We start from the raw sequence: 16,822 nt of genomic DNA on the forward strand, positions 1-16,822 counted from the left end.
ATTATAATTAAATATAACATAAATAAATATAATATTATAATTACATAATTATATTAGTTAACTTACTGACATTGTTAAATGTACTGGGGTTATGTAAAAGAAGATCTTTATTCTTATGAAATACATAGTGAAGTGTGTACAGGTACAGGGCCATAATATATACAGCTTACTCTCAAATGCTTCAGAAAGTGCATACACATACAGCAACAGAGATGTAGAGAGATATGGGACAAAATACTAACAATGGGTGAATTTGGGCGGAGAATGCACAGATTTTTTTTTTTTTTTTTTTTTTTTTTGAGAGAGAGACAGAGAGAGAGAGAGAGAGAGAGCATGTGCACAAGCAGGGGAGGGGCAGAGGATCCAAAGCAGGCTCCATGCTGACAGCAGAGAACCCAATATGGGGCTCAAACTCACCAACTATGAGATCATGACCTGAGCCGAAGTCTGACACTTAACTGACTGAGCCACCCAGGCACCCCAAGAATACATGGGTATTTTTAAGCACTATCTTATTCTTACAGCTTTTCTTTACATTTGAAATTATCTCCACTTAAGAAGTTATAAGAAAAACCCTGACTGCCAATTGAAGGTCAAATCTTGGCTATGAATAGAGAGGCCATTTCTCACCTGGATGTTTGAGAGGAAGCTTCCATTTTTGCCGAGTAGCTGTGCAAACTGCTTGAACTCCTTTTCGAATTTCTTTACTGTTTCTGCTAACTGCTGGATTTTACTTTCTTTCTGTTCTAGGCTCTTATATAAATCAGAAATCTAATAACAGAAATGGGAATGAGATCATTTAAGTGTATGTATACAAGTTCAAATAATTTAAATACAAGTCTAGAAAAATATTGTAGGTAAGAAAGTGTTTCTAGAAAAATAAATATACATGTAAGTAATGAGTCACTAAATTCTACTCCTGAAAGCATTACTACACTATATGTTAACTAACTTGAATTTAAATAAATTTCAATAAATAAATAAATTAAATTTTAAAAAAGAAAAATACATACATGTATTTCTAGGAAAATATTTACAGGTAGATTTCTATATAATATTTGTAGGTGCTTCAAAAAAACCAGATCCACAGATTTCTCATCAGTCTTTTTCATAGCTTAACCAGCTATGATGGTTCATCTAATGATAGTGACATCACTTGACAAAATTTACTGAACTAGTTCTCTTCATTCATTCAGTATGCACTTATTAAACAACCACACAGTACTGATCATCACAGCACAGCAGATGCTATCTGCACAGTATCAATAGTAATAGCTGACATTTGCTGAATGTCTGTCATACCCTTGTATTCATTAGCTCTCTTAATTCTCAAAAAACCCTATGAGTTGGGTATGATGATCAGTTCCGTTTTATAGATAGGGAAACAGAGGTGGAGAGTTTAAGTGACCTGCCCAGCAGACAGCTAGCTTAGCAAGTGGTAGGCAAAACATGATATGCTCTTAGAATCTGTAATTATTTCAGGGAAATAACCAAAAGCTTTCGTGTGAGCCTAGACAACCCTCCTCCTATCGCCTCATCCATTCAATCAGCAATACTTACCAACTTTAAACTCCCGACACACAACAAAACAAACAATTCTTATATCTACTTCTCATTTCATCTCATTTCGTTTCACACTCACTGTAGCCTTATTTCTCACCTGGGCTGCTACAATAGCTTCCCACCTGGTCCTACACCATCCCTCGCACTCCCGCCAGATGGGAAGCTCTATGGGAATTGGGATGCATGTCCCACAGTCTGCTGTAATCTTGGCAACTGGTCTAGTGCCTGGCATCAGCAGGTATTTGATAAATATTTTTAGTATGAACGAATGATGCTCTCCCTTTCTTTACACTTGTTTTTCTCCAATTCATCCTTCATGCTGTAACCAGAGACAAATCTGTCTTGTCACTCCCCCCCCCCCCCCCCCCTTAACCATCCTTAGTGGCCTTCTTTTACAGACCCTACAGGGTCCTACATGATCTGCCCCTGGCTACTTTCTCAGCCTGCTGCCTATTCCCATCCCACCTGTGCCCTGCCCTGCAAGCCTACACACTTCTATTGTCCATTGAGTCCTGGTCTCTCACACACTTCCTCCTCCATCTAGAAACTACCACTTTTTAAGCCTCTACTCAAGGACACTTTCTCTCAGAAACACTTCTTCACTAGTATCACCTACCTAGGTCATCTCTCAAGTTCTAAGACCCCCTGACTACACTCTAGCATTTAACTTACCTTCATTACTCTTATTGCTTTTTTGGGTTGTTTTGGTCTTTTCCTCCACTAAACTATTGAGGCTACATCTCCCTTATTTCTTCATCCCCAAAGCCTTGCACAGTGCCTGGCACACAGAGGACATTGGATATGTGTTTTATAAATGAACAAATGGTTGCAACAACCATCTGCTCTCTGGCCCCAGAATCTTCCATTTAGATCCTGAGAGCTGATTTCCACCTACATGGTAGACATATCTCCTTGATAAGTGTCTTCTCCCTCTACTTGTCCTGCAGTGTCCATCTCAGATAATAATTCCATGTTCTCTGCCTTCTAAACTTACAGCTTGCCATTGTGACCTTGGAGTGTCTCTCAATGCCCTTCCCATCCCCAGACACAGCCTTGGCTGAGCCACCAGCACCATCACTTCCAGTATCTTGCCTTCACCTAGTACTGAACTGCTTATTACATTGCCACTGTGCTAAGAGCTTAAATATATTAGCTCATTTAACCCTTCCAACAACCCCATTTTATGAATGAGGAAATTGGGGAAGAGCGGAGTTAAGTAGCTTGTCCAAACTCATACGGCAAGTGTGGGGCCAGGTCTCAAAACCAGGCATTCTGGCTCCAGAGCCCTCACTGTTCAATTGCCAGGCTCTACTGCTACATTGCCTAGTTCGTGACAACATCCTTCTGCTTGGTCCCCCTGTCCTCATGCTCTCCTCTCCCTCTATCCATCTTCTGTGCTACCACCAGCTATCTTACTGTTTAAAGCCAAACAATTAGCAGCCAAGTAGTGGTCTTCGCCTGCCCCCACCATCCAAAACTTTGCTTCACGCCACTTTGCTTTCATGAAAGACCTGCGTTAGTGCCTGTTTCACTAACCGAAAGAAATCAAAGAGGATCTTCGCTTTTATGAAATGGTAGTTGCTTCTTTGCTTTACACGACATTGGCTTATGAAAGGTTCCATAGGATTGCTCTGTTTCCCATTGTGTGGGAAACCTGTATTTTCTTATCTCGAAACCTCCATTAGCTCCCCTATTACTGACAAACATTAGTTCAAACTTTGGCCCTTAAATCCTTTCTGAAACAAAGCAGATATGAATGAATAAAAAATAATAATTGAATGTACAGTATCTGCAACCTCTTAGCTTACGTGGAAGGCCACTGCAATCTGCACCCAGCACACCAGTCTCCAGCTCTTTCTGGCTCATGTTCAGGAGCCTCACCACCCCAAAACCCCCGTTCCCTGAACCATCAGCCTCTCTCATAACTCCTGGTCTTGGCACAAGATTTCCTTTTCTGGAACGTTCTTTCCCCACAACATTTAAGTTGACAAATCTTTTCTTCCTTCAAAATGAAGCTCGGATGTGCTACCTTGAAGAGCTTTCCCCAAATCCCACAGAGCAAACTGCTGCAGCCTCTGTAGTCCAGACTGAGTAACAGCATATCCTATGGCATGGCAACTTATCTATTTGCATTTTTGCGTTGTGAGTCCTTCAAGGGCAGAAGCTGTGTGTTTCTTGACTCAGAGCCCCTAGCAATGCACCTCATAGCTGATGTATGGCAGGTGTTTGTTGAATGAGTGGATGGATGGATGGATGAGGCAAGTGGTACAGAAAGAACTTAGGAATGGTTATCAGGCAGTGTGCCCTCTACCAAAGTCACGGTCTGAGTGGTCTTCGCACTTTTCTCCAGGGTCTGACCTTGGAACTCACATACCTACTTTAATATGGAATTAGACACCATAAACTAATTGGCAATAATAGAATTCAGCTCCCTCTCTTCCTGACATGGGCTTGAGAAGTCTGATCCTCTGAGATGTTCTAACAAAATAATTAACTTTTATAATAATTACTCAATAGAATCAGCATTTGGAGTCCATTATGAATATTCCAGGGACTGTGGCAGGCATTTGCACACATAATTTCACTTGGTAATCACAACTCAGTGAAATACATATGTATGTATGCATTTATCAGGCTGCAAAGCTTTTCATAGGCAGGAGTTAAGACTTACTACAAAATATATAAAACCCAAAATGCCTAGAACAGATAGTTAACTATTGCTTCATGGTAAGATTGGTCTAATTAAAAAACATCAAGCGCCTGCTAGTCACCTACTAGGTGCCAGATATTAACCAAAAGGCGTGTGGATAGGCTGCAGAGACAGTGTGGTATTTCTAGACTAAGAATCAGGGGACATGGGTTTGAGAGTAAATTCTACCACTTACAAGTTACAAACACATCAAAATTTCTTTGAGCTTAGTTATTTCATCTGCTGAATGAAAGGGTTGGGTCCAGAGATCTCAAAGGCACCTTCCAGTTCTAATATTCTATAATCCTATGGGTCTGCCTGGCCACTTAGTAGAAAACCATCTACCTCCAGTAGACATGTACTCAAACAGAGGAGACGATAAAAAGCCAACGATTACCAGCCCCAGTGGTTGTGATGCCTCCCCTTATATCTGAATTCTTGAATATTTACCTGCTCTTCTAACTGGAAGTTCTTTTCTAAAACCAGAAGCATGTGGTCCCGTAAGGCTGAATGCTCATGCTCCAGCAGGTTCCCCCGTTTATCCTTCAATGTGAAAAGGAAAGGAAGTCAGGCTGCTGAAAAGCTCCAAACATGAAGGTGGTGGCGAGATATTCTGCTAAAGCAGACCTTCACAATTTTGCTTGCTTGTCCGAAGGTGAGTTGCAGAAGAAACAGTCCCTCCAGGTCCCTTTCCCAGCCACAGGATTCTACAGTGCCCATGAGACAATTTTAAACTTACAGAAACAGAGAATCGGGCCACTGTCAAAATTTCAATGTGGATTTCCTTCCTTGTGCTGGGAATGTGTGACCGTGGGTCAAGTGTAGTTATCCTCTGTCAACTACTCCCACACAAAACCTATCTCTTTGGCGGGTTAGCTTCAGATCAGTTTCAAGCCTAGGTTAGTTCTCTCTCCTACCAAGCACACATTTTCATGCTGTCTTCTATCAAAGGCCACAGGCATGCAACCTGATTGTAATTTCAGCCCAGGCAAATTTGTTGCCCTCAAAATCAAATAACAGGTTTATAAGAATAAAGGGTTACTTCTTCCCTGATGATTAAAATACCGAATTGCAAACTGCCTATATTACTAGTAAAAGCAAATGGTAGATGTTCTGGGTGATCTGTGGACCAAAGCATACACTTATCAACAATTTTCCTTCAGTTTAGGATTGGCCCCTTTTCCAGAGAATACCTTTCCTCCTCCTTTTCTTCCTTTTCATCCTGGAAGGTCTAGACTACAGCCCAACTGGGAGTTTAGGCCTAACTATTAGGAAGATTCCTTTCAGAGCTGCAAAGCAATGCCATATTTCATGCACTAAAAAGATAAACCTTATCCTTTTTGTAGCCAAGACTGTCACTGGTTTGATATGTGAAAGTCTGTGGACTCCAATGATTTTTTTTAAAGGGTCCCACAATATGCATTTTTTAAAATAGGTTCTTAAGGTAAGAGAAATGTAGGGGCACCTGGGTGGCTCAGTCAGTTGGGCATTTGACTTCAGCTCAGGTCATGATCTCACAGTCCGTGAGTTCGAGCCCCGCGTCAGGCTCTGTGCTGACAGCTCAGAACCTGGAGCCTGTTTCAGATTCTGTGTCTCCCTCTCTCTTCCCCTTCCCTTCTCATGATATGTCTCTCTCTGTCTCTCAAAAATGAATAAACGTTAAAACAAAATACTACATGGCAATGAGAAAGAATGAAATATGGCCTTTTGTAGCAACGTGGATGGAACTGGAGAGTGTTATGCTAAGTGAAATAAGTCATACAGAGAAAGACGTACACCATATGTTTTAATTCTTATGTGGGTCCTGAGAAACTTAACAGAAGACCATGGGGGAGGGGAAGGAAAAAAAAGGGGGGGTTAGAGAGGGAGGGAGCCAAAATATGAGACTCTTAAAAACCGAGAATAAACTGAGGGTTGATGGGGGGTGGGAGGAAGGGGAGAGTGGGTGATGGGCATTGAGGAGGGCACCTGTTGAGATGAGTACTGGGTGTTGTATGGAAACCAATTGGACAATAAATTTCGTATTAAAAAATTTTTTTTTAATAAAATTAAAAAAAAGAGAAATGGATGCTCATGTGAAACAATACAGCAAGATATAGAATGAAAAGCAAAAGTCCTCTTCTTTCCAGCACCGCATCCAATTTGCTAAGTCTCTCACTCACCAGAGTCAGTGAAGATATATACACATTTTTAACTCAATGAGATCATAACCATATTTAATTTTTAAAAATACATACCTCATTCTTTTTATCAGATGCATGGTATTCCAAAATATAAATAATATATTATAACATATAATAAAAATTATATAGCCAGTACTTTAGTGATGGACTTAGAGGTTTTTAGTTTTTTGTTGTCTTTTGCTACATAAACAGCTTCGTGTGAGGGTTTGTATATGCGTGTAATCATTGCATACTTAGGAAAGAATTTCTGAGATAAATTCCTAGCAATAGAATTACAAAGCCACTGTATGGGCTCACTATTTTTTTTTTAACAAAAAATTTATTTTATTGTATTTTATTTTTTTTATTAAAAAAATTTTTTTAACATTTATTTATTATTGAGAGACAGAGCATGAGCATGGGAGGGGCAGAGAGAGGGGGAGGCACAGAATCTGAAGCAGGCTCCAGGCTCTGAGCTGTCAGCACAGAGCCCGACGCAGGGCTCGAACTCACAAACCATGAGATCATAACCTGAGTGGAAGTCGGATGCTTTACCGACTGAGCCACCTAGGTGCTCCTGTATTTTATTTTTTTTAATTAAGCTCTGGGTGCCTGGATGGCTCAGTTGTTAAGCATCTGACTTCCACTCAGGTCATTATCTCATGGTTCATGAGTTCAAGTCCCACGTCAGGTGATCTCATGCCCCGCTTTGGGTGACCCCTGCTTCTCTCTCTCTCTCTGCCTTTTGCTCACTTTCACCCTCTCTCTCTCTCAAAAAAGAAAAGAAAAGAGAAAAGAAAAGAAAAGAAAAGAAAAGAAAAGAAAAGAAGTAAGTTCTATGCCCAACATGGGGCTTGAACTCACAACCGTGAGATCAAGAGTCACATACTCTACCAACTAAGGTAGCCAAGTGCCCCTCACTTTTCATAGATATAACTAAACTATCCTCAGAAAAAGTTGGGATATTGTAAGTTGTTTTAATCTTTGTCAATTTGATGGTGAAAGTTATATTTCTTGTTATAATATACATTTAGGAGTGAGATTGAGTGCCTTTTCTTACATCTGTTAGTCAATTGAATTTTTTTCTGAAACTACTCATATATTCCTATGCCTACTGTAATGATTCTTAATATATTAAGGAAAATATCCTTTTTTGTCTTGTCATATGTTGTAAATATTTACTTCCAGTTTGTGGTTTACCATTTGATTTTATTTATGGTATTTTTAAAAATCATATAAAAGTTTAAAATATTTGTGGTTAAACATCAAAATTATAGCTCCTGGTTTTGTGTTAGTCATCTAAGAAAGACTTTTATATCAAGAATAAAAAAATCGGGGCGCCTGGGTGGCTCAGTCGGTTAAGCGTCCGACTTCAGCTCAGGTCACGATCTCGCGGTCTGTGAGTTCAAGTCCCGCGTCGGGCTCTGGGCTGATGGCTCAGAGCCTGGAGCCTGCTTCTGATTCTGTGTCTCCCTCTCTCTCTGCCCCTCCCCCATTCATACTCTGTCTCTCTCTGTCTCAAAAATAAATAAACGTTAAAAAATTAAAAAAAAAAAGAATAAAAAAATCCACTCACCTTTTCTTCTAGTATTTTTTATGATTTTTAAAATAAACTTTTTTTAAAGTTTATTTACTTATTTTGAGAGACAGAGTAAGTGGGGGAGGGGCAGAGAGAGAGAAAGAGAGAGAGTCTCAAGCAGACTCTGTGTTGTCAGTGTGAGGCTCCATGCAGGGCTTGAACCCACAAGACCATGAGACCATGACCTGAGTCAAAACCAAGAGTTGGGTGCTCAACCGAGTGAGCCACCCAGGTGCCCCTAAAATAAACTTTTAATTTGGAGTAATTTTAGATGTACACAAAGTATGAAACAATACAGTGCATGGTATATCTTAATGCCTAAAAGTTTGATCCATCAAGAATCTGTTAAAATGAGGTAGAAAGCAAACTTTCTTTTCTTTGTATATTTTATAAATTTATTAAATAACATTTTTAAAGGTGTTTAACAGGTAATAAAATACATTTTATTTTTTTATTTAAAAAATATTTTTTTTAACATTTATTCATTTTTTGAGAGATAGCACAAGCAGGGGAGGGGCAGAGAGAGGGGGAGACACAGAATCCAAAGCAGGCTCCAGGCTCTGAGTTGTCAGCACAGAGCCTGACTGCAGGGCTCCAACTCATGAAATGCGAGAACATGACCTGAGCCGAAGTCGGACGCTTAACCGACTGAGCCACCCAGGCGCCCCAATACATTTCAAAACATGATTTCAAATCAATTCCATCTCAAAATATGTGGTAATAGAAGGGGTACCATAAAACCAAGATTTATAATCATCAGAAGGATGACTCCAGAAAGTCTCAAAATCTGGTAGAGGCAGTGGAGTCTGAATTAGAAATAATTACCATGATGGTTAATTTTATGTGTCAGCTTGGCTAGGCTACGGTGCCCAGTTGTTTGGTCAAAACTAATCTAGATGTTACTGTGAGGAACTTTTGTAGCTGAGATTAACATTTACAAATCAGTTGACTTTAAGTAAAGCAGATTACTCTACGTAATGTGGGAAGTCCTCATCCAACCACCTTTTAAGAGCAAAGAATAAGGTTTCCTCAAGAAGCACTTCTCCTCGGGGCGCCCGGGTGGCTCAGTCGGTTAAGCGTCCGACTTCAGCTCAGGTCACGATCTCGCGGTCCGTGAGTTCGAGCCCCGCGTCGGGCTCTGGGCTCAGAGCCTAGAGCCTGCTTCCGATTCTGTGTCTCCCTCTCTCTCTGCCCCTCCCCCGTTCATGCTCTCTCTCTCTCTCTTTCTGTCTCAAAAATAAATAAACGTTAAAAAAAAAAAAAAAAAAAGAAGCACTTCTCCTTAAGACTGCAACATAGAAACTCCAGCCTGAGTTTCCACAGTGTTGGTCTGCTCTGCAAATAATCAGATTCACCAGTTCCCACAGTCACATAAGCTAATTTCTTAAAATAAGTCTCTATATGTATATGTAGGTATGTATCTCCCATTAGTTCTGTTTCTTTGGAGAACCCTGACTGAAATGGCCAGTCTAAAAGTTCTCCAAAGTGAATGTCCTTCTGCACCCTGAATGGAATCAAAGAGTGAAATAAGCCCGCCAAATAAACGATACAGTAGAAGGCAGGGGCAGAAACAAAACGGCATTCCATACCTTTACAGTACAGCCATAGTGCTTAAAAGGACAGTCTTGTTCAGCTTCAGGACACACAGCGAGGTGTTCATCCACCTACGAAACAGACAGCCTCACGCCACAGAAATTCATCACCAATTCTCCAACTGCCTGATAGAACGGCAGCGTGCAGGGGACCAAGGGTGGCTTGGGAAAAAGGGAGGGAACAGAACGGGAAAAGCCACGCTGAGGCCTGGCAGAAGGAGAGCTGTGGTAAAAACCAAGAATTCTCAGGGAAAAGGGAAGGGAACACAGAGATACGGCTGTCGTGGGGTTATTTAAACCTTGGGCGTCTGCCTGTGGGATTTTATCAAACACATACCACATTGGTTACTAAAACTTTACCTTACGTAAAATCTAAGAGAATCATTTACAGTTACCTCAGATCTTGGAATCATCTGCAAACACTTGTTAGGACAAGATACTGGGTACTCAGGACACAAGTTTTCCTCATGATTCTGAAACAGAGAAAGTGTGATGAAACAGAGCCAAACTGTACTTCCCAGGGTTCCCTACTATGGCCTCACAGGGTTTATGCATAGGTCTCTGGGGATCTGTGTTATGTGGCTTGCCCTCTACAGGAAGGTACAGCCTAGTTCCAAAAAGGACTAAAAAAAGATGGCCGCTTTCTTCACGTAAATTAATTCAATTTTCCAATTATTCCAAAAGGTCAGAGGGCACAGGACTCACTGAGGGCAAACTTTGTGAGTCATCAGTATGGCTCCTCTGGTACATGTGAAAAGTACAGCAGACTCTCTTTTTCTGCCTACGTCCTGCCACTCCAGATGGACTGAAGCACCCTGAGGACACAATATCGTCACCTCCTCATGACCCAGCACCTAGCACTGCTCCTTGCACAATCACACTTAGTAGGTGTTCAAACAGTGCTATCACCAATGATAAATGAGTAGTGTCCTACCAGCAAGGCTTTCGGCTTTTTACAGAACTCTAAGATAATTCTTTGCACCTATTTCTGTACAAAAATAAATTCACTGTGACCACTCAGGTAGAATTTAGTCCCATAAAAGACAATCTTTCTTTCTTTCCCTTTCTTTCTTTCTTTCTTTCTTTCTTTCTTTCTTTCTTTCTTTCTTTTTTCTTCCTTTCTTCCTTCCTTTCTCTTTCTCTCTTTCTTCCTCTGTCTCTTTCTTTCTCTTTCTTTCTTTACCTGTAGATTGATTACTACCACATCTTTTTTGCAATAAAGGCATTTTTCCTCTCGAAACTGGCAATATGCGCTCAAATGTTCTTTCAGATCTTTCCGAAGGACTGGCTTCTGACAGTTCTCATTAGAACACTGCACGGCTTGAAACGGGCATTGCTGGAGGTGGTCCTGCAACAGATAACACAGGCCAGTGGGCCCCGCTGACCAGGGCGGCGGGAGGGGAGCCAGCTGGAAGCCTAGAGAGGGAGGGAGGACACTGGGGGCAGCTGGGCAGACAGGGCTGCAGAGGAGAGGGCACGGATGGGGCTGCCCAGACGGAGGCTGTGATGGCTAGCCTTGTTTGGTAGGAGTTAGGAGGACAGGGAAGATGGCTGAAGAAGGAAGCACGCTGAGTCTATTTCAGATTATCTAGTAACATGCCCGAATTTGCAGGGCAGTTCCTAAACACTTTCCTTAGGCTTGCTGAGTAATTTACCAGTCCTGCAAGGGCATTTTTAATTTCTTCTGTGCACCCTCCATCCCCACTGCCAGCACCAAGTACTAATCTCTGCATGGCAGATGGTAAAAGCTGGGACGGAGGGAAAGAGCAAATAAGAGTGGGGCATATCCTAAGTACATGAAGGAAGGAAAAGGATTAAAGGAAGAAAGGGGAGGGAGAGAGAGCTGTTCCAGAGTGGTCAAAAAAAGCAGATGGGGAAAAAAAACCAAAACCAGAATCACAGGCCCAAGAGAAGCTGGGAGCGGTCAAGCTTGTTAGTCAGGAAATGTTCTTAATCAGAATACGAGACAACAATAACATGGACAGTGTTCGTTCCAGTATTCTTTATGGTATCAATTTTGAAAAGCAGGTGGTATATCTTTTTTTTTCTTTTTGAATGTTTATTTATTTTTGAGAGTGAGAAAGGAAAAGGGAGCTAGTAGGGGAGGGGCAGACAGACAGCGAAACAGAGGATCTGAAGCGGGATCTGAGCTGACCCTGACATGGGGCTCAAACTCAGGAACTGTAAGATCATGACCTGAGCCAAAGTTGGACACCTAACACACTTAGCCATCCAGGCGCCCCCAGCAGGAGATATATCTTAATAAACGCTTTGGATCACTGCAAGTTATTGTGATGCTAACAAGTTATCAAAACCCTATTGATGTTATTCCCGGCAAGACCCCTTACAATACTGTTGGCAAGCTCCGGCCTGTGGGCCAAATCTGGCCTGTTACTTGCTTTTGTAAATAAAGTTTTTCTGGAGAACAGCCATACTTATTTGTTCACATACAGCCAGAGGCTGCTTTCCATCTGAAATGGAAGAGGTGAGTGGCTGATACACAGATTGTATGGCCTGCAAAGCCTAAAAAATCTACCGACTGGCTTTTGACAGAAACACTTTGCTGACCCCCTTCCTAAAGGAGAAAAACCAACCAGTTTTTCTACAGGAGGTAAATAAATATTACAGCTACTCTCCTTTACCTTTAGTAATAAGAAACAAATAGTGACCGTTGAAATCCGTATCTTCTCCAAAATTCACTGCTGCTACCCCTCCACTCTCACCAAAATAGTGAACATCCATCAGGATTCTCCTGCCTGAGAACCTTCACCTCACCTTTGGAAGCCAGGGTGGTGGTGGGGGGAGGCAGGAATGAGGGGAAATACAAAAGAAACAGGTGAAAAGACACCAGCCACTCTTCTCTAGAAAGTGTGGATCTGGTCACAAAAGCTGATGGATGGATGGTCCATTTGAGCCTCATTTCCTTTTCAGCCTTAGTGACAACAAAGCTGGAAAAGAGGCCTTGCTCCAGGGCCTATCAACCCAGGAGAAGTTCAGTGAACCTCCAAAGAAATCCTGGGGTTAACAAGGAAATCATTTACTCATTTATAAGCTCAGTGCCCGGGGGGTTCGGAGGCAAGGTGGAGAAAAGGCTGAATCACCTGAAATGTGTTCCAAAAGATGTGGGTGGGAGAGCAAAATTTCAGCAGCCCCCAAGCAATTCTCTGGAAGCTAGAGATGCCCGCTTCTTATTCCTGCACAGTGTGATCAAACCTGATACGGGCCTGCCGTGGCACAGCCACATTTCCAGCTTCCCATTTATCGAGCTTCCCCAGCTGGCTGGAAGAACCAGGTAGGGCAGTTCCATGTGAGAGAAACTCCCCTTCGCTACCCCTACACCTTGTGTGTTTGCAGCTCACACCAACGCTTTCCCTTTAAATCACATCCTAGTTCTGCTCTGCTCTGTTATATGCCTTGGATCATAAACCAACGGGCTGGGACCCACAGCTGCTGGAAACACCCACCAGCATCTGCCAATGCTTTGGGGCAGGGACCCTTGCAAATGTGTCTTTGTGCAGACTGCCCTGGCTCCCACCCTGGGGACCCCAAATCTTTTACAGTTCCCCAAAACTGGCATGTCCTTTTGCTCAGCATGTCCCACAGCTTCTCTTTTGGGTCAATGACCCCTAACCCACAGTGTAGGTCTAGCCCATATAGTATGCCCTCCATGCAGTCCATATGAGATGGACCTCTTCACCCACACTTAGCTCTTGGAGTGCTGCACTGTAGCCAACTGTATTGCTAGACAGGAATTCTCTGAGGGCAACCCAATGAACCCCCTATCATGCTTTGCCCAGTAACTGTCATATAAAGGTGTTCAATACATGCCACTGGAAAGATAGCCAAAGCAAGTATTGGTCATGAGTAACACCCACCTGGTATCGCCCCAGAATAATCTTGGCATTACATGAAGGAGCATTTTTGCAATACACATATAAGTTCAGGACTTCTCTTTTGCAGCAATTGTCTTTAAACACCTAAAAGAGAAACACAACAGGTCTCATACACTCCAAAGCTTCAGAGCAATGTGAATGAAACTATTATTAATTTGGTCTTCAGATACATCTCAAAAGTCAGGTGAAGGGGTGCCTGGGGGGGGGGCTCAGTCAGTTAAGCATCCAACTTTGGCTCAGGTTATGATCTCACTGTTCATGGGTTCAAGCCCCATGTTGGGTTCTGTGCTAACAGCTGGGAGCCTGGAGCCTGCTTCAGATTCTGTGTCTCCCTCTCCTCTCTGCCCCTCCCCAGTTCACACTCTGTCTCTCTCTCTCTCTCTCTCAAAAATAAATAAACATTAAAAAAAAAAAAAGTCAGGTGGAAACTTCCAGACAGTGGTTGGAATGGAAAGATCAGATTCGCCACCATAAAAGAAAAGGCTTTCTCAGATACGTATTTCCAACAGGCCACTGAACATACAGGCCAGGAAATTCAATGCTCAGCACAGTAGGCTGCAAGAGAATCTCATGGTGCACTTGACCTCATATGCTCAAAGGTCAGAAGGTGGGCTGCGGATGAGGGTGACGCTTTCAGCTTCCTGTCACAGTATAAAAGTTTGTATTAGTCATCAGGTACTGTCACTGAAGCTGTGAGGACTTGCTATTTCAGCACACACCAGGGGTTGGCAAACTTTCTCCATAAAGGATCAGATAGTCAGTATTTTCAGCTTTGCAGGCCACAATGCAATGTTTTCTTTTGCAACTATTCAACTCTGCTGCATACAATACTTAAATGGATGAGCTTGGCTGTGTTCCAATAAAACATTATTTATGGACACTGAAATGTAAATTTCATGTAATTTTCACATGTCACAAAACGTTATTCTTCTTTTGACTTTTAAAATAAATTTTTTGTTGGGGTTTCTGGGTGGCTCAGTCGGTTAAGCATCCGACGTTGGCTCAGGTCATGATCTCACGGTTTGTGAGTTCGAGCCCCATGTTGGGCTCTGTGCTGACAGGTCTGAGCCTGGAGCCTGCTTCAGATTCTGTGTCTCCCTCTCTCTGTTCCTCCCCCGCTCAAACTCTCACTCTCTCTGTCTCTGTCTCTGTCTCTGTCTCTCTCTCAAAAATAAACATTAAAAAATTTTTTTAATGAAATATTTTTTTGTTTTGAAATAGTTTACACACTCATGAGATGTGCAAAAGTAGCACAGAGTTCCTGTGTACACTTTTTTGGATTTTTTTCAATGACTTATGTGAAAACCATTCTCAGCTCATGGGCCAGACAAAAACAGGTGGAATGCTAGATTCGCCTCAACATATCTCATGTTGTAGTATGTCAACCCCTGGTCTAGTGCGTGAGGCAAACACAAGCATGGCACTGTCCTCTACTAGGCATTTGGAAAACACAACATAAGAGCATAGACAAGGAGCATGTACATTAGACATGCTCAGGGAGCTTCCTGGAGGATGTGATGCTTGAACGTCCTGTAACAGAATTGTAGAGGAAGAAAACTGAGCTTAAAAGAAGTTTTTTTTTTAATTTTTTAATGTTTATTTATTTTTGAGAGGGAGAGGGAGAGAGAGAGAGAGAGAGAGAGAGAGAGAGCGCACACGTGCACAAGTGGGGGAGGGGCAGAGAGAGAGGGAGACAGAATCTGAAGCAGCTCCAGGCTCTGAGCTGTCAGCACAGAGCCCGATATGGGTCTCGAACTCACAGACTGTGAGATCATGACCTGAGCCAAAGTCAGATGCTCAACTGACTGAGCCACCTTAAAAGGAAGTTTTAAGGGAGAAAATCTTCATGATCAGGGGTTAGGTAATGGTTTCTTAGATGCAACTAAAAGAACAAGTGACCAAAAGAAACAAAAGACAAGTAAGAACTCATCAAAATGAAAAGCTTTCATGCTTCAAAGGATACCACCAAGAGTGAAAAGACAGCTCACAGAATGGGAGAATATTTGCAAATCATACATTCGATAGGAGCCTTGTATCCAGAATATATAAAGAACTCTTAGAACTCGACAATAAAAGACCAATAATCCACTAAAAAATGGGCAAAGAAATTGAGAAGGCATTTCTCCCAGAAGATACACAAATAGACAAAAAATGAAAAGATGCTTAATATCATTAATCATTAGAGAAATGCAAAGCAAAGGTACCCACTAGAAAGACTTAATCAAAATGATGGCCATTAACAACTTTCGGCAAGGATCTAGAGACATTAGAACTCTCACAGTCTGCTGGTAGGAAGGTAAAATGGTGCAGTTGCTTTGAAAAATCGTCTGAAGAAGCTCCTCAGAATGTTACACATAAAGTTACCATTATGGCCCTAAACAAAATTACCATGCAACCCAGCAATTCCACTCCGAAGTATACATCCAAGAAACATGTACACTTTACTTTGTGTTATTATTTTCCAGGAAACACATACACTTTAAAGGTAAATTTTATGGCATATGAATTATACTTCAATAAAGCTATTGTTAGACATAATAATAAAAGGAAGTTTTAGAAATTAACTAGAGGAGAAAGTGAATTCCAAGAAACAGGATGTTTAATTTCTCCAAGCAACTTAATGTACCTGGAGCTGGTGTTGGAAGGGGGTAAGGAGGGAGCAGAGTAGAAATTTGGTTGGGGGCAGGGGGAGAGGCATCAATAAAGACCCAAACAAGCCTCTGAAACAGTGGTAGGAGTAGGGTTTGGCCTGACCCCACACCAGAGGAAAGTGGACTCTAAGAAAGGCCCCCCTCTCCCGCTCTACTGCTCCAACCTCTATATCCAGTTCAACCCAGGACACTGGTTTCTCCATCACTCAGAGAGCCGCTAAACCAAAGCGGTGATTTTCTTACCTCCTGAGATTTGATAACCTCCTTATCTACAGGGCAGAGTGGGACTGCATTTAATTCTCTGGAGAGAAAAATAAAAATAGAGCTGGAATTAAGAGTTGACCTCAAACGCTCTTCCAAGAGCAGCCCCAGCACTCCAGCCATGCTTGACCCCTTTCAGCTCCCCTGAACAGACCTGGCCCTATCTTCCCTCCTTCCCTCCTGCTCCCTCCCCCAAGAAGGGTTGTGTCTCTCCCCCACCTCCCACTGCAGTTTCAGCACCTTCCCAGTCTGCCAAAAAACTCCCATTCATTCTCCAAGATGCAGGTCAAATAGTCAGTCCCCCAGACAGAGTTAAATGTCCCCTGCCGGTGCTCCCACGGCAGTCTTTTGCTTATCACACTGTGCCACAACCTGTCTCTTCACTAGACTGGAGCGTTCTGGAGGGCAGAGAGTGGGTCCTGTTCCACACTG

The 16,822-nt window shown here is 42.2% G+C and overlaps 1 protein-coding gene across 2 annotated transcripts in view; it reads right to left on the reverse strand.

The window, feature by feature from the left end:
• Positions 1–16,822, reverse strand: part of TRAF5 (TNF receptor associated factor 5) — a 50,974-nt gene that overhangs the window by 4,118 nt on the left and 30,034 nt on the right. Inside the window, exons 3-9 of one of the 2 annotated variants that reach the window (XM_043568952.1) lie at positions 16,373–16,430; positions 13,461–13,562; positions 10,769–10,933; positions 9,981–10,058; positions 9,583–9,657; positions 4,703–4,795; positions 631–771 (exon numbers count right to left, since the gene is read on the reverse strand). In XM_043568952.1, coding sequence (XP_043424887.1) covers positions 631–771; positions 4,703–4,795; positions 9,583–9,657; positions 9,981–10,058; positions 10,769–10,933; positions 13,461–13,562; positions 16,373–16,430 — 712 coding nt within the window. The remainder of the gene's footprint in view (positions 1–630; positions 772–4,702; positions 4,796–9,582; positions 9,658–9,980; positions 10,059–10,768; positions 10,934–13,460; positions 13,563–16,372; positions 16,431–16,822) is intronic. The other variant, XM_043568953.1, reaches the window with a different exon arrangement.

Source organism: Prionailurus bengalensis, chromosome E4 (assembly GCF_016509475.1).
Source record: "Prionailurus bengalensis isolate Pbe53 chromosome E4, Fcat_Pben_1.1_paternal_pri, whole genome shotgun sequence".
Classification (NCBI taxonomy): Eukaryota; Metazoa; Chordata; class Mammalia; order Carnivora; family Felidae; genus Prionailurus; species Prionailurus bengalensis.